Source organism: Aquarana catesbeiana, linkage group LG09 (genome assembly GCF_042186555.1).
Source record: "Aquarana catesbeiana isolate 2022-GZ linkage group LG09, ASM4218655v1, whole genome shotgun sequence".
NCBI lineage: Eukaryota > Metazoa > Chordata > Amphibia > Anura > Ranidae > Aquarana > Aquarana catesbeiana.
The window spans coordinates 197,466,349-197,491,567 of record NC_133332.1 but is presented as its reverse complement, the minus strand read 5'-3'; the positions used below and the strand labels follow the sequence as shown (position 1 = coordinate 197,491,567).

At 42.0% G+C, this 25,219-nt stretch overlaps 1 protein-coding gene across 1 annotated transcript in view; it reads left to right on the top strand.

Annotated features, from left to right (window-relative positions):
* ABCB7 (ATP binding cassette subfamily B member 7) overlaps positions 1 to 25,219 on the top strand; it is a 180,736-nt gene that overhangs the window by 50,374 nt on the left and 105,143 nt on the right. Inside the window, exons 2-3 of the mRNA XM_073599498.1 lie at positions 5,874 to 5,954; positions 8,400 to 8,486. Coding sequence (XP_073455599.1) covers positions 5,874 to 5,954; positions 8,400 to 8,486 — 168 coding nt within the window. The remainder of the gene's footprint in view (positions 1 to 5,873; positions 5,955 to 8,399; positions 8,487 to 25,219) is intronic.

The window sequence follows — 25,219 nt, the reverse complement described above, 5'->3', positions numbered from 1 at the left end:
AGTCCAAATTTTGAATATGGCGTGAACATTACGTACATTGCTAGGAATTTGGATGGACAACCTATTTCAACATCACTGCACCTGACACACTTTCTAGCTGGGATGAACACACGCCCTGTAGATTCAAAGTGATGCAACTGATTGATTAAAGTATCCCTTGCAACAGATATGCCCCATGTAAGCGTTTTTTTATTTTTTTTTATTTTTTAGAATACTTAAAATATTCACTTTTTTTTTTTCCTAAATGGGAGTGCTACCTTCACCATGTTTCCACATATATATGTGTGTGTATGTTTCCTGAGAAGAGTAAACAATAGTGGCAGATTCCAGTAACAGTTGAATAAATCTAGGACAGGCAGATCTGACCACCTTTGTTGTCTGCGAGAGAATTTCCTGTGTATATAGTTTTGCATTCAGCTTATCAGGAGAGATGGGTCATTTTTTTAGACCTTGCCTGTTGATAATTTGACCTACCAATGGCCTACTGCTGACTTTTTCAAAGATATTTCATGAAATGCAAATAGGCTAATGCAATGTATAAGGCCTGGTTCACACCTATGCATTTTTTGTGTGCGTTTTTCAGTTTTGCAGAAACACACTACAGTCAATTTAACATGGTTTCCTATGGATGTAGTTCACATCTGTGCTTTTTTCCTGGTTTTTGGTTCCATAGACTTCAATGCATCAAAAATGTGTATTGAAAAACGCAAAATGCACCTGCAATATGCAAACTGCAACCTGCATAGATGTTGAACCAGGCCTAATTGTTAAAGTGCTGCTCTTGTGCAGTTGCCTCCACAGCCTTTATATAGTACTATCATTCAGCATCTAGTTGGAGCACCCTTGTAAGTCAGTGGTTGAAGAAAAAAAAAAAAAAAAACACGGAAGAAAATGCATGAATAATGCATCCCTTTAAATCCGACGGAACGCTTCACACCAGTCAGCTGCGTTTTTAAAAGTCCTGCTTGCTGCATCTTTGGTGCAATTTTCAAAACCACACCAAAAACGCACCTCTCCATTGAAATGAATAGAAAAAGCATCAAAAATGCACCTCGGTTGTGTTTCTTTGCTGCAATTTTTGAGTCACATGACCATGTTGAACAGGTGCATGCTGAACCAGAAAACGCACTAGTAATGCAGCAAAATGCATATGTGTTTTTCATGCATTTTTTTTCCAACAGAGCAGTGTTAAAGCTGCCTTTAGAGTATGCTGGACATAAATGTAAAGAGATTATTATAATTTGCATTGGCTCATCCATCTGTAACTCAGTGTTCATTAGATACTGGCTTTTACTATCTTGGTGTCAAAATTCATCAGTTTTCTGGTGTGTGATGTGAAAACACAAGGCTTTATGAATAGGGTGGAGCCTATTCTGGGCTTCTGTTTCACCATGATAACAGTCCTGGACTTAGAACATTTGTGTAGATTAGAATAAAGTTCCTGTTGATGTCTTTGGCGTATAGTTTGTACACAACTTGTATGTTTTATGTTGAGGCAAGAAGCAATTGTAAAGCATTAGGCAATGTAAACTCAGACTGCTTGATAAACTTTTACTTTCACTCACATGCTGCGTTCTGAGAAATACCGTATTTATCAGCGTATAAGATGCACCTTAATTTTAAGAGGGAAGTTTCAGGAAGAAAACATATTTTTTAGATAAACAACTTTGAAGCAAATTAAGGGTCAGTGCCCATCAATGTCCATCTGCAGCCTGATTAATGTCCTCAATGCAGCCTGATTAATGTCCATCTGCAGCCCATGAATGCATCAATGCAGCCTGATTAATGCCTATTTTAAACTAATTTGCAGCCTCGCCGTCTCTCACACACACACACACACTCCTGCCTCCACCATCGGCATTGGACCAGCTCCTGTAATAGGCAGAACACTAGTCCAATGCCGGTGGCGGAGGTGTGTGTGACGTGAGAGCCGAGTGGAGAGGAGATGATGGCTCATTGAATTCCGGCGGCGCTCGTCCCACTCCGAGGTACGCTGTCGGCGTATAACACGCACCCCTGATTTGCCCCCTATTTTCAGGTAAAAAAAAGTGCGTGTTATACGCCGATAAATATGGTAATCATCACCCAGGCCAAGGAAACCTCTAGACAACCATTCCCTGTAAGGCTGGATTCACACCTATGCAGTTTTTTAGTGCTTTTTGCATTTTGCAGATTTGCACTACAGTTCATTTAACATGGTTTCCTATGGAACACATTCTGTAGTGTAAATCTGCAAAATGCAAAAAGCACAAAAAATGCATAGGTGTGAATCCAGCCTTAGGCCTGGTTCACACCTATGCATTTTTTAGTGTGGTTTCTGTTTTGCAGAAACGCACTACGGTCCATTTAACATGTTTTCCTATGGATGTAGTTCATATCTGTGCATTTTATGGAAAGGGCCAAGCACTTTTTTTCTGGTTTTTGGTTCCATAGACTTCAATGGATCAAAAATGTGTATTAAATAACGCAAAACGCACCTGGAATATGCAAACTGCATAGGTGTGAATCAGGCCTAAATGCTCATTATACAACTTGGCCTGACAGACATAAAATCGCACACTCCTTTGAACTCCTACTACTGAAAGTTCTCAATAGATATGAATAATTTATCATTTAAATCTAATAATTTTGTGAAAACTAATCTTTTAGAAACTGAGCTAAGAATTATGTTTTATAGGTTTGATTCTCTTTTTGGGATTTTTTTCCACAGTGGTTTTCGTATGGCACATATGCCAAAAGATACTCAGTCTATAAAAGCTGAATTCTTGGCAAGCAGCTAAAGCTAAATACAGCTGAGAACTAGAGATGCACCGAATGGGTTTTTTGGGGCCGAAACCGATACCGAAAATAAATCTTCCTTAATCCCGAAAACCGATACCGAAACAGCTCCAAAACCGAAAGTGACTGTTTTTAAAAAATATTTTTATACAGGAGATGATCAGAGACTAGGGACATGGTACAGGAGATTGCCAGAGACTGGGGACATGGTACAGGAGATTGCCAGAGACTGGGGACATGGTACAGGAGATTGCCAGAGACTGGGGACATGGTACAGGAGATTGCCAGAGACTGGGGATATGGTACAGGAGATTGCCAGAGACTGGGGACATGGTACAGGAGATTGCCAGAGACTGGGGACATGGTACAGGAGATGGTCGGAGACTGCAGACATGCTACAAAAGATGGTCAGAGACTGTGGACGGACATGATACAGGAGATGGCCAGAGACTACAGACACATTACAGGAGATGGTCAGAGACTGCAGATGTGGTACAGAAGATCAATGCAGCCTCACCAGTGTCCATCAAATGCAGCTTCACAAGTGCCTGTCAGATGCAGCCTACCAGTCAGTTGTAGCAGCCTGTTTGTGCCTGTCATGCAGCCTCACCAGTGCCTGTGTCCATATGTAGCAGCCCACCAGTGCCCATGCCATGTAGCCTCACCAATGCCTGTGCCCATCAAATGCAGCAGCCCGCCAGTGCCCATCATGTACAGCCTGCCAGTGCCCATGTTATGCAGCCTGCCAGTGCCCATGTTATGCAGCCTGCCAGTGCCCATCATGTACAGCCTACCAGTGCCCATGTTATGCAGCCTGCCAGTGCCCATCATGTACAGCCTGCCAGTGCCCATGTTCTGCAGTCTGCCAGTGCCCATCATGTACAGCCTCCCCAGTGCCTGGTAATGCTATGTCATGCTGTGTGTCAGATCTGAATCGCTGTGCAGACAGTTTCATCCCGGTACGCCCCTCAGAGTCTCCCCTCCCTCCTCCTCCTCTCACTTCTGTCCTACACAGCCTCCCCAGTGCCTGGTAATGAATGTCACGCTCACACGCTGTGTGTCAGAGATCTGAATCGCCGTTCAGCCGATGTCTCGCCTCCTATGACACACAGCACAATGATCCCCTGGCATTGGATCAGAGTGGCGTCTATCACAAGGCGGTCTAGGAGGCGGGACATCGGCTGCACGGCGATTCAGATCTCTGACACACAGCGTGTGAGCGTGACATTCATTACCAGGCACTGGGGAGGCTGTGTAGGACAGAAGCGAGAGGAGGAGGAGGAGGGAGGGGAGACTCTGAGGGGCGCATGGGATGAAACATGTGCGGCACCCGGTGGGATGGCCCCGCCCCTTTTTTTTCGGCGCCAGTATCGGCAAAAATTCTCTTTCGGCTTTTTGCCGAAAGGGCCATTTTCGGCCGATTTTGTTTCGGTGGCCGAAATTTCGGTGCATTCCTACTGAGAACATACATGTGAACCGTACACCTTTCAGAACTATTCCTTATCTTGTTGAACTGCTGATGAGTTAGGGTTAAATAATTTTGACTTGTAGTGAAGTACATCCTCGGCCTAGTAGAGTTCTACAGGGATCAATGTGAAGACTAAAGGCGGCTATAGATGGTTCAAACCATGTATGGACAGGCTGAATGTACCCAAGTTGATTGATCAACTTGGGTACAACCAGCCCACCGGATTTTACATGCGATTATTGCTAGCGGGTGTTGTAGCCACTATCAATAATCGCTGTGCTCTCCCGGCGAGGACAGCCTTCCCCTGCCAGGATCACACAATGGCTTCATGTGAGGATTCCACTGACCGTTGATGGGGGAATTTAGCAAGTTTTGCCACAAATAGTTTTCTTTTGGTGGTATTTAATCACCACTTTTTTTTTTTTTTTTTTTTTTTTTGCTAAAAAAAAATGAAGTTTTTATAATTTTGTAAATAAGTAATTTTTCTCCTTCACTGATGTGCACTGATGAGGTGGTACAGATGAGGTAGCATTAATATGTGGCACTGATAGGTGGCACTGATGAATGGGCACTGAAAGGCAGCACTGACTTGCATCACTGATGGGCACTGAATGGGCTCAAATTGGCATCACTGCTGGGCACAGACTGGCATCACTGCTGGGCACTGTTTGGGCTGCACTGATGATCAGTGCCCTGATAATCTGTACAGGTCTCCCCTGTGAGGAGATGCCGGTGATCAGCTCTTCTCTCTTCACACTCGTCGTGTCATGTTTACATGTGATCGGCTGTGATTGGACACAGCTGATCACATGGGTAAAGAGCTGTAACATCGGCTCTTTACCGAGATAGGGGATCACGCCGTGTCCCAGGGACATAGCGCGATCACCATATGACATCGGCCCAGAGCAAGAGGGGATCCCACCGTCATTTGTCTACACACCGTGTGGGAGGTGGTTAAGCTCAGTATAAACTTTTTTTTTTAGTTTTTCGGGTTTTTTTTCTTCCATTCAACTTGCGGGTTGAGCGAAAAAAAAAATTTAAATAAAAAATCCCTGACAAATCCCCCATCAACACAAACAATGCGTGATCCAGGGATATCTGCTGCCACGTTATTGTATTCTGACAGAGGGGAATCAGAAGGGTACTGATAGCTTTTTGGAAAACATTCTTCTAAATGAACAGTGTAAAGAAGAAATAGAGTTTTAGTCTCTTACACTCTTTTTGCCATGCAGAGCTCTTCACTAGGGGATGTCCACTGAAATGCTCTACCTGTAGCTTTGTGTTCTTCTGTATCATTGTACCTTTTGTTGGCTATGAATATAGTCACATAGGGGAAGGGAGCTCTGATAATGTAATGGGACTCTGATTTACAAAGAAGTAAAGACTGCTGGTGTCTAGAGACATGGAAGCTGTGGTGGTACAAAGGGCCCTTTGTCATTTTGCATTTTTAATGTTTGTTTTTAATTTGCTTTACACCTGCTGCCTGTGTTCTTCTGGCTCTGTTTCAGCATTATATTCTGTGCTTTCCTCTTGGGTATCGCAAAGCATGAAAGCAGAGGGAAAATGGTGCTGCTTGAAGAGCTAATAATTCCTTTTTGTGCTAATATGACCTTGTTTTTCTCTTTAGGTGCTGCACACACTTCCAAGACAGACCGTTTGTCGCATTTGGGAGAGAGACAATTCAAGACACTTGTTAGATGCTGCAAAGGTATTAATAGCTTCATCCTATTCTGAAAGCTTTGGGATAAGATGGGAAACACATTGAGAGCATTCACCATTTTATTCTGCAACATTTTGCATAATGTCTCGTTTTATGTGCATGGAAAAGGGTAAATCCTCTGCCTGCAGCACAATTAAATGGATCGTGAGCTAAATTTGATATGTTTCACATCTGTGTTAAACTGTATGTTATGTAAAAATACACTTGCACACATATAATACATACTATACACATAGTGGCTGATCCATTAAAACTGACTGGGGAAAAGAAGGCCATAGTATATCTGGAGATGTTGCCAGTAGCAAACCAGCCAGTGCAGAGATGAAGAGATATGCGGGCAGCCACACACCATTCCTGGTCATGCAATTAATAGTTAAAAGCAGCCTCAACTTGCTCCCTCTAAGCCATGCCCCCAACACGTTTTGCCCCACCCCCGGGGCTTAATCATGATTAATACACCAAAGACCTGCTGGTAGGTGAATTGGCTCCTGTTTAAATTGGCCCTATTATTTGTATTTATGAATGTAAGTTTAGGGACCTTAGAGTGTAAGCTCCTTGAGGGTAGGGATTGATGTGAAGGTACAATGTATATGTAAAGCGCTAAGTAAATTGACGGTGCTATACAAGTACCTGAAATGGATAAATAAAAATACGTGGGGGGGGTACCTTGCCAAGGGTGGCCCTGGCAAAGTACTTTGTCCCTTTTGTTTAATGATGACTTGGGCCTCTTCCCCACACCCCTGGCCTAGGGGTTGTGGGGGGTGTAGGGAGATTACTTATCGGACTTCCCCTAGTCCCCCGCATGAATAGGTAAGGGGTACAAAATAACCCTGATAGCTTATTCACAAAAAACAATCCAGCAATACTAAAGATTGACTACACTGTGAAAAAAAAAAAAAAGCCTTTATTTAAAATAAAATGCACACAATAAAAATATAGTCATTTAATAGTTAAAGAGGTTTTAAACCTCCCTGCAGTACTTGTACCTATAGGTAAGCATAGAATAAGGCTTACTTGTAGGTACTGTAAATATCTCCTAAATGTAACATTTACTGTATACTGCGCCGATGATGTCATCGGCGCATGTGCTCTGAAGGAACAGTGCTGTTTCATCAGGAGCGAGTGCCGTGACTGGCGTCTCCCGCTCGCATGTGCGAGAGTGACGTCACGCGGCTCCAGCCAGTCACACAGCCAGAGTTCGCGGCCCCGAAAGGAAGAACGGCAAACATGGATGCTGCCTGCAGTAGGGATGGCACAGGCTTTGTTTGCAGGTAAGTGTCACATATTGTGCTAGTATGCGATGCATACTAGCACATTATGCCTTTACTTTTCAAGAAAGGGGAAAACTTTTTTTTTTTCCTGCAGGGTTTACGTTATCTTTAACTTATGTGTACCTGGCCTGTCTTGATGTTCCTAACCACGCTGCTACACATATTGACACACTTCGCGATCACTGTGTTTTTTTACATTTGGTATTATAGCAGGAATATATCGCGTGGCATCTCCCCAGGAGGGGACTGAATGCCAACCCAGTTGGGCAGGCTTATGATGCCACAGCCATCTCTGCCCATTTTTAAACTTGATCAGTGGGGCGGGGAATACTTGACCCATAGAGTCAGCAGGTGCCTCCTGCTGTGGGTGTTCTCATTGTGTGTGACTGAGTTCATCTGCAGAGTGGTGCAGAAAAAAATGTAGCATGTCTGCACTTTATGTCCCGCAGCTGTCAACTGCCAGGAAGTGCAAACAGGACACACAGAAAACCATTGTTTTCTGTGTGCCCTCGCTGAGAGCTGCATTTTTCTTTCCTAGAAGAAAGCAACTCTCTGCTATAATGTCAAGTGGCCCTTAAAGTATCACTAAAGGCAAAACGTATTATCTATTTTTTAGTTTTAGATTGAATGGGGAGGGATTAGAACACATCAGGTTTTTATTGCTGTCTTCCCCCGTTATGAAGATTCACCCTCTCTATTTGTTGTGTTTACCATTTATCATCAAAAGTGGAAGTAAAAGAACAATTCAAATTTTGGGTTGTCCACAGAACTGTAATAGATGAGAAATCTTCCAATGGGCACATTGGCTCTGGTGACAACCAGGGACTTCCTAATTATGGAGGGATTTTTTTTCTCATTTCCTGTTTTGGCTTTGGGACAGGAAGTGAAGGGATATATAACCTGACTGGAGTTATAACCCCCCTCCCCCTTATTCTATCCAAAATGAAAGAAAAAGATTTGCCTTTAATTCTGCTTTAATCATATTTCAAAGTATTTGTACATTTTGCTTTTGTTTCCTGAATGAAATTCTGACTTGAAAACCACCGAGGATGTATGACTTTCCAATACCTTTCCTTTACACAAATAAAGGCATTTGTTTATGTAGTTGTGCCTTATGACAAGAAAGATGTCTACCTTTTAAAAATGTGTTCTTTTATTGTAGGTACTGTCAGCATGGCCTTCTACTCATATAAGATCATGCTGGCATGGGAATGCAGGAGGTGGACTTCACACAGATCCCAAAGAAGGGGTAAGAAAACCAGCCGTTTTTAGTATGCGTTAATTTTCCCCCTAAATATTCTTACTTGAATTAATTTTTTATGTCATTTTTTACTTTTCACGTAGCAGTTGTGGGTGCTAAGCTATCAATTATAGGTATATACTGTAGGCCTGTGTGCCCTAATCAATAGTAACCAATCAGATTTCAGCAGATTAGGTCTTGCCTTAGAAAAATTGATACTGGATCTGGATTTTCGAAATTTTGATGGCATAACGATAAAGCCAAGTGTTTTCTTGTCAACAGTTGTTAGTGTGTCTGAACTCAAGAACATAGTTACATAGTTACATAGTAGGTGAGGTTGAAAAAAGACACAAGTCCATCAAGTCCAACCTATGTGTGATTATGTGTCAGTATTACATTGTATATCCCTGTATGTTGCGGGAACAAAACTCTAATTTACCAATCCTGAAAAGTGGTGACTGCATTCCTTTTCTTTTTTTTATTATTTTTAAGGCTTGTTTTCCTTTACTTTTACCTAGTAAATTTTGCAGTAACATGCTTTCTTCTGTACCTGGGTAACAACGTTTGCTCACCATTCTATTTATTGTACTGTATATGGTGGAGCAGCACTAGGACAGTACTACAGAATGCCCACCCTTTTTTCCCTTATCGTCTTTCAGGACAGCACTTGAGAGAGTGACTCCTCCCCTTGCCAACAGGAAACACCTCTTCCACCAAACTTTAAAAGGAGGCTCCTTTCCACACATTGTCAGTTTTTGTGTTTCCTCCGGAGGGAACACTTCGTGGGAGGTCAGGGCTCTCAGGTACTGTCCTGGGAGCTCAGGTTTCCTGGATTTCCATCAAACACTTTTTTTACCTCATGAGAGCTGTTCCTCCCATTCCACAGCTGAGGTGAAGTGCTGCTGGCTGGGCTCCCTCTCCCTCTTCATATGGGCTCAGGGTGAGTCCGACTGTCGTGGGCATCGCTCCTAGGCGGCGGCAAGACAGGCGGTGGCCGTTTACTATATTTTTTTCTCAGGTCCACCGCCTGTTGCTTATTGCACCGCCGCCATCTTGGGGATGGCAGCGGGGCTCCATCCGCCGGAAGTGAGGCATCCGGAGGGGGCGGTGCCCACGGAACAGGCGTGCGGCGTCATTTCCGCCGGAAATCGCAGAGGGAAAGGGGAGGAACGGGGCTGGTGCTTATTTAGCGGTTCTGGTCCGGCGCACTGGCGCTATTGGAGTCCGGAACCGGCGTTTAGCCACACAAACACAGCAAGCGCTCCTCGATGGAATCGATGGCGGCAGCGAGTGGGACAGGCACAGGCACCAGCAAGGCCCAGGTAAGGTGCAGTTGTATACTGTCTTCCTTGTACTGTGGGGTCTCTCTCTCTCTCTATCTCCCCCCCCCCAGTGGCAGGGGCCTGTCTGGGCACATAAAGCAGTGAGCTCTTACTGTGCACCTGTGGTGAGCATCCTTGGGTATAGGACAGGTTGTCTCACTGGGATGGTTTCCTCTTTTGTCTCATGGCAGGCCAAGAGCTCTGATCCAGTGGCAAAAAGAAAATGTCCTTCATGTAAATCCAAGCTACCTGAAGGATGGAAGAAGACGTTATGTCAAGCTTGTATTGATTTGCTAGTTAAAGAAGAAGCTTCTTCCGCTTGCAGCGACTTGATTGCATCGGATAAAAAGGAACTTGATGCGACTATTCAATCATTTCGCTCTTCCCTAGCAAACCCATCCCTGAGTCAGCCTACTACCTCACAGTCCTCCCAAGGCTCACTTATAGTCCCGGCGATGGAGACTGAGGCATCTCCTACCCCGGAGGGACATTCCCCCTCTCAATCTGAGGATTCTGATGAGGGTGAGGAAGGAGAAAATTTACCTTCAAGATTTAAATTGTCTTTAGAACAGGTAGATGACCTGTTAAAAGCAATCTATACCACACTGGGTCTGGAGGAGGAAAGAAAGGAGTTATCTCTGCATGATAAAATGTATGCAGGGCTTAGCGAGCACAAAAATCGCAATTTCCCAGTACACTCTGTTATTTCTGAAGCTATTAAGAAAGAGTGGACAGAGCCAGAGAGAAAGCCTTTCTTTCCCAAAGCCTTAAAAAGGCGTTTCCCTTTTGATGAAGATCCAGCGGCGGTTTGGAACAAAAACCCCAAACTAGATGCCGCGTTTTCCCAGGTCTCGAGGTCTACAGATTTGGCATTCGAGGACATGGGGGTGTTGAGAGATCCCATGGATAAAAGGATGGACCAGCTACTAAAGAGGGCTTGGCAATCCATCATGGGAAATCTTAAACCTACTATGGCAACTACAGTGGTATCCAGAAATATGGAGTTCTGGTTAGATCAACTTAAGGCCCATATCTCAGCAGACTCACCAAAACAAGAAATTTTGGATTCATTTTCAACTCTGTCTGCCGCTGTCGCATTTATATCGGATGCTTCAGCGGAAACAATTAAAATGACAGCTAGATCTGCTGCCCTAGCCAACTCAGCCAGAAGGGCTCTGTGGTTGAAAACTTGGCCGTGGGACGCGGCATCCAAAAACAAGCTGTGTGGGATACCGTTCCTGGGTGACTTGCTTTTTGGACCTGATTTAGATGCGGTTCTAGATAGAACTGCTGATAAAAAGAAGTCTTTTCCCATCAAAAAGAAAAAGCAGCCAGTTAAACGGTTTTTTCGTTCCCAAAGGGCTCAAGAACAAACCAAACCCCAGGAGAAAAGAAAAAATTGGGCATCGCAGAAGGGTAAAGGCAAAGGAAATGTCCTTTTCCATCCTCCTGCAGCCTCCGGTAAAGCACAATGACTTGTGCGTACCAGTGGGGGGAAGGCTTCATAATTTCCTTCCCCTTTGGGCCAGCATGACAGAAAGTCTATATATTTTGGACATACTGTCCCAAGGTTACAGGATAGAGTTTTCGGATCGCCCGCCAGAAAGATTCTTTGTAACAAACCTACCAAGGGATCTAACAAAGGCTCTGGCCATGAAGAACCTTTTAAAGGATCTGAGGCACCAGAGGGTAGTGATACCAGTATCCCCAGAAGAACAGGGTCAGGGTTTCTATTCACACATCTTTCTGATAAGAAAACCATCCGGAAACTTCCGTCTTATCCTCAACCTAAAACCCCTGAACAAGTCAGTCCTATACAAAAAGTTTTGTATGGACTCAATTTTCACGGTCAGAAACATTCTGACAAAAGATTGTTTTATGGCATCAATCGATCTGAGGGATGCTTATCTTCATATTCCTGTAGCACCTCAGTCCCAGAAGTTCCTGAGGTTTGCGGTGAATATGGGCAAGGAGATTATACATCTTCAGTTCAGGGCCCTTCCCTTTGGCCTGTCGTCAGCTCCTCGTATTTTTACGAAGATAATGGCGGAAGCTCTCGCCCCTCTTCGACTCCAGGGGATTGCGGTAATTCCATATCTGGACGACCTCCTCTTTTTTGCCCCATCCAGGGAAAAGTTGCAGGAGGATTTGAACAAATCCCGCAGTCATTTGGAGTCACTAGGGTGGATAGTGAATGTTCAAAAATCAAATTTCATCCCAGCTCAGCAAGTACTGTTTCTGGGTTATTTGATAGATTCAGTGGAGCAAAAGATTTTTCTCCCAGAAGAGAAAAAGATCAAGGTCCAAAGGGTAATAACGGCACTACAAACAAATCAACTGATTTCAGTCCGAAAGGTTATGTCGGCTCTGGGGACATTAACCTCTTCAATGCCAGCCATCCAATGGGCAAGGCTGCATTTCAGGACCCTCCAGAGGTTCCTTCTAAGGACATGGAACCACAGGACGGAGAGTTTGGATACAAAAGTAAAGATTCCCACCAGAGTCAAGCGTTCACTTTGGTGGTGGAAAAGTCAGGTGGTACTGCAAAGAGGTCTTCTTTGGTCTTTTCCGACCGGGAAAGTGGTCACAACAGACGCCAGTTTGCAGGGATGGGGGGCCCACATGGGTCAAGCCTTAGCGCAGGGAACATGGTCCCAGTTCGAGGCCCAAAGATCCTCAAATTGGAGAGAGCTGAAAGCAGTTGCCCTAGCATTAGCTTTCTTCTCTCAAAACCTCATAGGTTGCCATGTCCAGATTTTGTCGGACAATGCCACGGCCATAGCCTACCTGAACAAACAGGGAGGCACAAGAAGCAGGGCCCTTCACTTACTGTCAGTAGAGATTCTGGAGTGGGCGGAGAACCACTTACTATCTCTATCCGCAGTCCATCTAAAAGGCACATTGAACGAAGTAGCGGATTATCTGAGCCGACAAAAAGTTCAGGAATCAGAGTGGAGTCTGAACAGGAAGGTGTTTGCATTAATCACCAGTGTTTGGGGCCTTCCGCAGGTAGATCTGTTTGCTTCAAAACAAAACACGCAGCTCCCGAATTTTTTCTCCCTTTAGAGAGACATTTGCTCTCAGGGGATAGATGCTCTGGCACATCCGTGGGATTTTCACCTAGGGTATGCTTTTCCTCCATTTCGATTAATCCCTCTAGTGTTGAGGAAAATACTGAAAGAGAGAGTATCAATCATTTTGATTACTCCATATTGGCCAAAGAGAGCTTGGTTTTCCACGATTCTGCAGTTGGCAATCAAACCATGTTGGCATCTCCCGCTCAGTCAGGATTTGTTGATTCAGGGGCCAGTGCTTCATCCAGGGGTAGACAGGTTAAAGCTCACTGCCTGGTATCTGAGGAGCAATTAATGAGAAGCAAAGGCTTTTCAGAACGTTTAACTGCTACGCTGCTTTCCAGTAGGAAAAAGGTAACCAGGGATATTTACGCCAAAGTATGGAAAGTCTATGTTTCTTTCTGTCATTCTGAACATAGGGGGGTTAAAGACCTAGTTTCAGTGCTGGAATTTTTGCAAAAAGGTGCAGACAAGAATCTGGCGGTCAGCACTCTTAAGGTGCAGGTGGCTGCCTTGGGAGTTTATCTGGAGAGATCCTTATCTTCAGAAACTCTGATCATGAGATTTTTCAAAGCACTTTCCAGGTCGAGACCGGTACCGGTGAAGCATTTCCCAAATTGGGATCTCTCGGTGGTTCTGCAGGCTCTGGCAAAAGAACCATTTGAGCCTTTACAGGCCATATCCCTAAAGAATTTAACTTTAAAGACTATTTTTCTGGTCGCAATTACTTCAGCAAGAAGGATTAGTGAACTGCACGCCCTATCAGTAAAAGAGCCTTTTTTGTCAGTTTTTCCTGATAGAGTTGTCCTTAAAGTAGATCCAGGGTTTTTGCCAAAAGTGGCAAGCTTTAGTAACGGGTCTCAAGAGATTACTCTACCAACCTTTTCTGCTAACCCTTCGGGTGCAAAGGAAGAGCAGTTTCACAGTTTAGACGTAAGACGTATCCTATTACAGTATTTGGAAGTAACAGGAGGGTTTAGAGTTTCAGATTCATTATTTGTTCTTTTTTCTGGAAACAAGAAAGGCCAACAAGCATCAAAAGCATCATTGGCTAGATGGCTTAAGACAGCTATTTCTGTAACCTATTCTCAAATGGGTTTATCTTCCCCGCTGGGAATTAGGGCTCATTCAACAAGAGCGCAGGCCACTACATGGGCAGAAAGAGCTGGTGCCACCCCAGATCAGATTTGTAAGGCGGCTACGTGGTCAAGCTACTTAACGTTTGTCCGTCATTACAGACTGGATCTCCTATCAGCAGGTGATCAGGCTTTTGGCAGAAAGGTTCTGCAGGCTGTGGTCCCTCCCTAGGGGGGTAAGTCTCTATTATCCTCTCAAGTGCTGTCCTGAAAGACGATAAGGGAAAATTCAAGTTAGACTTACCGGTAACTTGTTTTCCTTGAGTCTTTCAGGACAGCAGCATCCTGCCCTATTGTTTTTACATATATATACTGTGACTAATCATATCTCGATTATGTGTTCCAGTTTGGGGCCGGAGGTTCTCTACTACTACTGACAATGTGTGGAAAGGAGCCTCCTTTTAAAGTTTGGTGGAAGAGGTGTTTCCTGTTGGCAAGGGGAGGAGTCACTCTCTCAAGTTCTGTCCTGAAAGACTCAAGGAAAACAAGTTACCGGTAAGTCTAACTTGAATTTTTTATCATTACTTAGAATGTGTTTTATAGTCCAAAGAATTAGCAGGGAACAATGCAACTGATAAAGTGCAGCACAGGCAGCCTGTCTGAAGTCTCCTCATTGGGAGAACACAGTGATTATTGCTAGCGACCATAGCAGCCACTAGCAATATTCGCATGTAAGTTCTGGCAGGCTGGTTGTACCCAAGTCTATTGATCAACTTTGGTACATTCATCCTGCCCATACATGGTTCGAATCTCAGCCGGTCCCAGCTGAACAGCCGAGCTTCGAATCGTCTATGGCTGGCTTTACTGAGCACATATATCACCCAAAACGCCCTTAATAGTAAATTTATGAAGCAAGTAAAAAATGTTCATTGTTCAGGTTCAATTAATGAAGCATGAAAGGACTCGGAAACGCCAGGATTTCTTCACTCTTAAGCCATGCCCTCTTTTTGGTAGCATCAGCTCTGTAATTTCAGCTCTATTTTGTAGTTGGGTTTTTAGAAATCTTCTTGGAATCTCCTCTTCTGCTGTTTTCGGTAATTATGTGGCAAGAGAAAACTTAACAGGCTGCCATTCACAGACCCAAAGGTCCAAAGAGACAGTAAGGAGTGCGTCACTGCCATTTTAATGACCTTTAAATGACAGAAATTCTGAGACACGGGATTCCCAGTATATTGGTTTAGAAGTGCAGACCATTTAAAAGGTGATATTAAATGCTATTTCTAACCAAACTTGGATGTTGCTTTAGTTTAACTGAATTTGACATTTGCAATATATAGTACATGCTGGGTTTGATAAGTCAGAAATTGTAGTAAAATAAAGATGTATCTTGTAACAATGTTACTTTTTCATAGGCTATACCTAATTCATTACATTGTACAATGTATTTGCTTAATAACAATTCGCTAAAGTTTGACAGCGAAATGAATCAAGATCTGGGTAATGTGATTACTGTAAGGAGGAAACTCCAGGACAAAGGCTAAGAGACATTTGATGGCAAAGCGGAGTTCCACCAGTTTTTTAGTTTATTAAAAGTCAGCAGCTAAAAAAGCATAGCTGCTGACTTTTAATAAACAGACACTCGCCTGTCCCATGGTCCAGCGATGCGGCCGCCTGAAGCCTCGCTCCCTTTTCCCCTCCTCTCCCCCACCTCTCCCCAGCGCTCTCATAGCAACTGTGGGCACCTGGACGTGACAGCTTACGGCTTCACGGCTGGGCACGCACTGCGCTTGAGCACGTCGCGCTGCGCTCTGCTATTGGCCAACCAATCGTCTGGGATCTTTGTTGTGTCCCAGAAGATCGCTGGAAGGGAGGGACCGCCTAGGGAGAGAGGAGGAGTCGCCTAGGTGGCCAAAAAGAGGAAGGAGGAAGTGGGACAGGAAGTCCCACTAAAAATAAGGTACCCCCCCCTCCCAAAAAAAAAAAAAATTACATGCCAAATGTGGCATTTCAGGGGGCGAGGAGTGCTTAAAGCGGAAGTTCCAGTTTTGGGTGGAACTCCGCTTTAAGTAAACACGTGTGGCAGACCAGCATAATGAACTTGATATTGCATCAATTATGTTAGTTGTGAAACTGAACAAACAAGAAAGATGGGACAAGAAATCTATAATCTAAAATAGTAATCAACAAATCTGTAGTAAAGCGTAGGAAGAACAGATTGTATGTACAGTACAGAGTATAAATTCTACATTAGCAAGGTTGTATGCAAGGTAATATGGTTATGAGCAGAACAATTAGAAATCAAAGCTGGGCTGCGCAACTGCAGCATCTTACTGGCTGGCTTGACCCCCGAGTCCTCTGATCCCAGTAAAGGCGGTCTCATGACATTGTTTTTTAATGAAAATCTTGTGGAAAGCCTAGAGGCAGGAGAACTTGCGACTCTGTCTAAGTTCCCCACATTGGCCTTTATTGATCTGGTGAAAAACTAAACAACACTTATTTGGGCAAATATTTGGGCTGTACTAATTATTATACTCGTGTGTGTATGTATGTGTATATATATATATATATATATATATATATATATATATATATATATATATATATGTGTATATATATATATATATATATATATATATATATATATATATATATATATATATATATATATATATATATATATTATATTATACTGGGCTGAGGTGATAGGAACGGTCAATAAAATATGGAATCTCTAACTTAAAATAGATCCCTAACTTTGTCTATTAGACTGGCTAGATGAAGAGCTATATCTATATAGATATATCTATATAGATATAGATATATCTATATAGATATAGCTCTTCATCTAGCCAGTCTAATAGACTAAGTTAGGGATCTATTTTAAGTTAGAGATTCCATTGACCATTCCTATCACCTCAGCCCAGTATTATATATATATATCGTTTGCATTTTAGTCCAGTTTTGATTTCTTTTTAAAGCAGATATTGTTTATTGAAAACTTTTTTTGTGACAAACAAACACGAATTGAGAAGCGTACAACCCTGATAATGGTATACAGAGTCAACAGTGTGTGTGTGTGTGTATATATATATATATATATATATATATATATATATATATATATATATATATATATTATAGTTGACTCTGTATACCATTATCAGGGTTGTACGCTTCTCAATTCGTGTTTGTTTGTCACAAAAAAAGTTTTCAATAAATAATATCTGATTTAAAAAGAAATCAAAACTGGACTAAAATGCAATGGGAACCTTAAGGGGGTCATAGCACAGCACAAGGGGGCTCATAGACGGTGAGGCATCTTAGTGGAGAATGGAGATAAATAGCCATCCAACAGTTGGGGCATAATTCAGCATCCCGAATGGTTTGGAGACACCTGCTAGTGGTCAGTCGAACACCTGTCAGCTAATTTTAATAACAGATGAAAGAGGGCTAAGGGCATGTTCCCTACAGAAACTTTAGGGACCTATTTTTTGAGCTTTCTGATCTTACATTTTTGAAAATTGGATCACTGGCAAACTTTGGCCTATGCAAAGACCTCAGTGTTTCCCCTCAAATATGGCACATGATATTTGCTTCTGAGCTGGTCTGGCTCAAGGTACCCTGTTTCCCCGAAAATAAGACCTATCGTGATTGTCGGTGATGGCTGCAATATAAGCCCTACCACCCGAATAACCCCTAGTTAAAGTCCTTGTAGGTCTTATTTTCAGGGTATAGCTTATTTGGGGGGTAGGGCTTATATTGCAGCCATCACCGACAATCACGCTAGGTCTTATTTTCGGGGAAACAGGGTAGGACATGAAGTTCTATTGGATGTTTTGGTGTCATCAGCATTAGGGGCACTTTTGGAAGTAGACAACACATGTGTAAAAAGACAAATTCTCACCTTTAAAGTGGTTTGTAAAGGCAGAAGGTTTTGCATTCTATGTTTTACGATAAACAAAAAATTCTGTGTACAGCAGGCCCCCTAATACTTGTTGTGGGGGCACGCAACAGGAGGGAGGGGCCAGGATTGCCCAAGAGGGACACGAGAAGAGGAGGATCTGGGTTGCTCTATGCAAATCCACTGCACAGAGCAGGTAAGTATAACATGTTTGTTATTTTTAACGAGAAAAAAAAATTGAGACTTAAGTGATGCTAAAAAGTGGTTATAAAGGTTGAAGGTTTTTTTTACCTTTTCTGTTTTCTATATTAAGGTAAGAAAAAACTATGTGCAGTTCCCCAGACCCCTCTTATATTTACCGGAGCCCAATCTTGATTCAGCACTGTGCCTGAGAGCAGTGGCTCTCTTTCCTCACTGGAGATTCATGAAGCAGCGGGAGCCAATTCTTAGATGTGATGGCTGGTATTTAGTTTTCTTTTTTAGGCCCCCTTTCTGCTATTTTTATCTGGTGATTCCCAGTAGGTCTGTTGTCTTTTCAAAAGAGCAAGCGCTCTTCCTGATGTATCCTTTTACAAGGATGGGATAAACCATTTAATGCTGCCAGGGGTGCTTACAATGATCAGCTATTTATTTTTATAAAACCTTTATTCCAAAAGGAAAAAAAACATTAGCTGTAACTGATTATAGTGGTTGAATTTTGTTTTAGTTAGTGTTTCTAAATCTGCTGTGACCCAAACTAAATTTACAGGTGCCGCTCAAGGCTCCACCAGGTCCTCTTATGTAGCAACCAGTTGGAGTGCAGACAAGGCCAGAGCTTGTCCCGTCTTTTCCCCATTTCCATTGGATATCTAAATCCGCTAATACATTTAACACTACTCTCCCCCCCCCCCCAACTACCAATGCTGCTGTCTGCTGTGCCCTTCCTGTGCTGCTTCATCCAGAGTGGAGGCACTCTTACTGGCCAGATCACCAGGTGAAAGCACCCCCACTCCCCTCCTCTCTCCCCTTCTGGTTCCAGCCACATTTAAACAGGGCCTATTTTTTTTTTTTTTTTTGATCTTTTGCTTTTAAGGGTAGAGGAGAGATTTGGGGTCTTTAAGACCACAGATCTTTCCATAAAGAGGACCTGTCATGTTGTATTGTTATCACAAGGGATGTTTACATTCCTTGCGATTTAGCAGTAAAAGTGATTTAAAAAAAAAAGTGCAAAAATGTAATAAAATAAATACATTTTAAAAGCGCCCCCGTGCCTGCGTGCTCACGCACAGTGGTGAACACATACGTAGGTCACACCCACATATGTAAATGCTGTTTGCACCACACATGTGAGGTATCCCTGTAAACGTGTGCGCAAGAGCAATAATTCTAGCACTAGATCTCTAAACTGGTAACCTGTAGAAATTTTTAAAGCATCGCCTATTTAAGATTTTTAACCACTTCAATACAGGGCATTTTCACCCCCTTCCTGCCCAGGCCAATTTTCAGCTTTCAGCTCTGTCGCATTTTGAATGACAATTGTGCGGTCATGCGACGTTGTACCCAAATTAAATTTTGATTATTTTTTTCCCCACAAATAGCGCTTTCTTTTGATGGTATTTGATCACCTCTGTGTCTTTTATTTTTTGCGATATAAACACAAAAACAGCGACACTTTTGAAAAAAACACAATATTTTTTACTCTTTGCTGTAATAAATATCCCAATTTAAAAAAAAAACACGTTTTTCCTCAGTTTAGGCCGATATGTATTCTTCTACATATTTTTGGTAAAAAAAAAAAACGCAGTAAGCGTATATTGATTGGTTTGCGCAAAAATTATAGCGTCTACAAAATAGAGTGATAGATTTATGTCCTTTTTTATTATTATTATTTTTTTTTTTTACTACTAATGGCGGCGATCTGCAATTTTTATCGTGACTGTAACATTGCGGAGGACGTATCGGATACTTTTGGCGCTATTTTGGGACCATTGACATTTATAAAGCGATCAGTGCTATAAAAATGCATTGATTACTGTATAATTGTCACTGGCAGGGAAGGGATTAACACTAGGGGACGATCAAGGGGTTAAATGTGTGTCCTAGGGAGTTATTCTAACTGGGGGGGGAGGGGACTGATGAGATGAGGAGACTGATCGGTGTTCCTTTATACAAGGAACATACAATCAGTTCTCCTCTCCTCTGACAGGACGTGGATCTGTGTGTTTACACACACAGATCCACGTCCTTGCTCTGTGATGAGCAATCGCGGGTGCCCGGCGGACATAGTGGCCGCCGGGCACGCGCATCAGGTCCCCAGTAATGCGCCATGCGCGCCACCGGCAGCTCCCGCACGCTTTCCACAATGCCTGGAAGCCGAGGACGTCATATGATGGCCGCCCAGAGGGACGAAGGGTTCCTGCGGCCGTCATTTTACAATACGGCGGTAGGCAAGTGGTTAAGTACCATAGTTTGGTGCCAGTCCATGAGCGTGCGCAATTTTAAAGCATGACATGTTGGGTATCTTTTAACTTGGCGCAACATTCTCTTTTTCATATTATACAAAAAAATTGGGGTATAATTCTATGTTGTGTTTTTTTTTTGTTGGTTTTTTTTTTTTTTTTTCTCCTTTTTTCTTTAATTCATTAAAGTGTATTTTCTCCAAAACAATTGCACACTGCATAAAGACTGTGACATAAAAAATTGCAACGACCACCATTCTATTCTCTAGGATCTCTGCTAAATATATATAGATATAGATCTATATATATATATATATATAGATATATATATATATATATATATATCTATATATATATATATATTGTTTAGGGGTTCTAAGTAATTTTCTAGCAAAAAATGCAGATTTTTACTTGTAAACAACAAGTATGAGAAAAAAGCCTGGTTAGCAAGTGGTTAAGGTGAACTTAACTTCTGTGGGCCACTTCACATCCATAGAGGCTATCACACCAGCTTAATGACAGAAGTTCCAAAAATACTGAAATTGTGGTAATTGACACATAGAAATGTTTATTTATAAATACGTTCTTAAATATTTTAGGTAACAAACAACCATTCTTTGTGCTTTTGGAAGTAATGCTCCGTACGCACGATCCAAAAATCGTACGAAAAATGCAGTATTCGAATCGATCGTATGATAATCGGATCATTAGTACAGAGCTTTCGAGAGACGATCAGGACAGTTCATCCGATGTTATTCTATCGGACATGCACGGAAATTTTTCCGTACGATGACAGATCGTACGATTTTCGTTTAATCAGTACAGCTATCGTTCGAAAATGCAATACAAATGCATTGCAACACATGACATCACTCCTGAATTTTTATTTTGCCGTACGGAATTTTCGGGAGTTTAGTAAACTCATCAGATTCGACGTGAGATTAGCATGCAAACAAAAACGGACTATCATTTGTCCGATAATCGGATTGTGTGTACGGGGTTTAAAAGTTACCAGTGAACTTGCAGATTTAATTTTGTACTGCCACCAAGCATCCACCTTTTGCAGATACCTCATGTCCCTGTACCCCACAAATTGGTCATTACATTGACTGACTACATATGTTAACTATATGTAGGTTGCGTCCAATAAAAATGACCTTTTAATGTGTATAAATAAAATGTCCATCTTTTAGTGTCTGCATGCAGCATGATATAAATTACAAATATATGTTTGCAAGGTTGGCTGTGCAGTTTGCCCTTCAGTATTTAGGATTTGTGAACCTGTGCCGTGCAGACAAATACCTATTTCACAATATTGTCTGCCTCCCCCTTTCCTAATCACAATCTTGACTTATCCTGACTAGCCTGTAGCAATGTATAATTACATACACTCTCTCTTCATAGGGTTCTTTTATACCGTCACAGCATCCCTTCCACTTCCAGCTCCTCATGTTTCTCATAGACCTGGTACCAACTGTGCTTGGATACAATAAAACTATTTATGCATATCCTTACTCTATATACTGCGATGAGAAGATGGATTTGTAGCTAAAAGCTGTCACTGTGCTCTGCCTTTTCTTTCTCACCCAGGTACAGATGAGCATAAATGCCTCATTTTGTTACATTTTTTTTTCTGTCTTTTTTTTATTTATTATTTTTTTTCGTTTTTAATCTTCAAATGGTCTCCTTTTTTATTTTTTGGTGCTTTTATTTTTAATATGTTTTTCATTGTTAAATGTGTTAATTATGAAAGCACTTATTTTGGAAATCTTGGAGCATGTGGAGCAATTATTTTAAGGATGGGCTTATATCCATTTAAAATTGGAGATGTTTATGATTGGAAGCGATGCTTTGTTGTAATTTATGTAAGAGGGCGTGTCCGACACAGACACAAGTAATATGTAAGATACATATTTTGTGTGTTGATAGATCTCAAATAAATATATATATAATATATAAAATCCTTTATACTCAGGTAAAGCTGGCAGCATTTCAGCCTGCATGGACTGTAATGCAGCTTAAATTTTCACAAAGCTGTAGCTGAAGAACACTGTCTAGTGCACTTTACATAGCAAGCATAACTTTATGTTTAAAGTACAGCAAACAAACCTAAAAGTAGAAGTTCTTCAGTCAAATGACTAAATATACAGCTCAGAGACACATTTGTGCTCCTTTCTATAGGATAAAGAAAGTGCATACTCTGTGTTGTGGGGGGTAGTACTAGGGATTTAACTCAATATAGCCCATTTTTAGAGGCTTCTAAGGGCCCCCAAAATGTTGTTGTTGCAAACCAGGCAAACGGCTAAATGTACTGTTAAAATACTTGTGTAAGAACTGCTTTATCTGTCAAGGATGTGTCATTTTGTTCAGCCATTGTTTTGATTTACTCTCCGAATTTACCCTGCATAGCAAGGATGGTATTTCAGTTTTCCACTTACGTTTATCACCTTCCTGTTCAACGGACAATGAATCAGAAGAGCTCGAACGGCACCTACTTGCATGGTCAAACTGCTGTACAATTTTGCAAGCTTTCTCTTCTTCCGTCTTGTGTCTCCTGGTTTTCCTCCAAGCATTGCACCACATTAGCCATTGCTTTTCCCAACTCTACCCAATTTTACTTAAAAAAAAGTGTTTTTGTTTGTATCCCTGTTAGGAAGATTTCCTACTCTCGAAAGCTTTCTAATAGGGACAGTGATGGCAATAAACTCCAAAAGTTCTAAACAAATTCAAAATATTGGCATCTGGTAAGTGACCCTGTCACCATCTTGGATACTTGGAGTCTGCTTTTACAAACTAGTGCTGCAATGCACTTTTAAAGTGTTAGGCTAATTTTACACGTGGCAGTGCTTGCCGCCCCCTTTGAGAAGCCTTTGACAGGTGGTGCCATGTCTCCTCCCTACTGTCGGTTTAAACCCTGGAGGGGCCGTACCATTATGCTGCATCTGCGTGCATTATAGCTAAAGCATTGCGGCCATGGCATGTGTACACCCCATCTGACTGGCTTTGTAGTTTAACAGGGAGTGTAAAAACCACCTGTTTCTACCACCCTCAGCCACAAGTGTAAATGAGTACAAAGTGTGATTTTATTCCTTTGCTGAGCCAAATGAAAAGCAATTTTACACTATTTATGTGGCGTTTTGGAATGTTGACTCGCATGGGGATGAGCACTATTAAAGCTGGGAGGAAGATTCTTTGAAAACCCACAATAATTGGATGTCACAGCCAGGGAAGCAGCTAACTGAGCAGAACTGTGCTTGGTAAGCTGCTTTGGAGGCCAGGGGAGACCATGTTTTTTTTTTTTTTTTTTTTTTTTTTTTTGTTAATATAGGTTTGATACATTTGGTTTTTATGTGTATTAATGTCTGGAATGGACTGTGAAAAAATTGTTTGTCCAGAAGCATTGTTGTGGTGGAGGATCCACTTGTTAGGCCAGAGTTCCAGTCTTTCCCTCTGAAAAGATTCCTGTAACCTTTTCAGAATTTCCAAGTAACAATGTTGGTTGACCATTGTACCATGTTCTATTATCCCCTTGTGATCAAAAGAACTCACTACCATGAATGTACAAGGATTTGCAGACTGTCCACATTTGCATCCTTCCTTTGTGTTTTTGGCTGCCCACTTCTTGCTTTGTCGTGGACATCTTCCCACCCCTCCTTAAACCATCTATGCCATTCAAAAACGCATGATTTCTTCATGGAATGTTCAAAATAAGCCTGTTGTAACAGAGCTAAAGTTGCACGTGCACTTTTGCCAACTTTCACTCAAAATTTAATGGTAATGGTAATGGTAATCCCCTGCTGATTCCTGACACTCATTTGACACACCTGACACACCAACAGCGCAATGATCACACTTGTTATCTCTTCTACTAATCCATAAAGACTGAATCCAACTGGTCTGCGACCCAGGCGAGTGCAAATTAGAACATGTCAGAACACGCTCGAGGGCTGACTCTCTGACACACCACCATAGTGCTGTGCCACAGACATTGGTGGTGTTGCACATATAAGTAAAAAGAAAATGGCAGAAAACACATGCCTGTAAACGAAAAGAGTGAATAGCTTTCCAAAGCACAAACAGGTAACTTGGTGATACTGGCAAAATTGTAATTGAGGTCAAACATAATTTTTCGATGTGTTTGATGCAGAAGCTGTAAGGAACGACTGCTGCAAACAGTAAACCCTTTATTCCCTTCAACAGTAGCTCCATGTTGACCGCCATTTCTGTCAAACAAGGTTAAATAAAAATTTGCATTAAAACCCAATCCTCGTAGATACATTAGGCTCCCCCCCTCCTTGCCATGCTTGATCTTGAGTTTCTTCTTTAAATAGGTTGTACTCTTCTTGAAGAGCTCATTTGGGAACCTCTGCAATACACATTTAACCTTTAAACATAGTCTTGTGCTCTATAGCTTAATGGACTCATAATGCATGATTACACAAGTTTAGAGCCAGCCCTGTTAAATGAAGTGGTGACATTTTACGCGCAGTTAAGCAAGCTAGAACAATTCTCAAGCTTTTAGCTGGGAATTCACTGCAGTGTGCACTGAAAAAAATCCAGTTTACCTTGTAGATTATATTCACAGAAAAGAGTGTCGCTTTTTGTATCGCCAACAATTAGTCCTGACAAGCACACTAACCAGAAGGAAATCAAAGGACTGGAGATGCAGCGCCAACACTCTAGGTGTGATCTGTCACCTCCTTTACTACTTGACTATTTTGTCTGAAGTCAGTGGATACATACCTTCATCTTTTAGGCGCACAAATTATCTTGTACATGCCAATGCCAAGTTTGTGCTGGTTTTTCCTTTTTCGTACTACAATAATAAACCCATTTTGTTTTTTTTCATAGTACATTAATAAACCCATTTTGTTTTATATTGATTCTTACTCCTTCGGTTTGGGAACATTTACAAAGCTGTTTACCCCAAT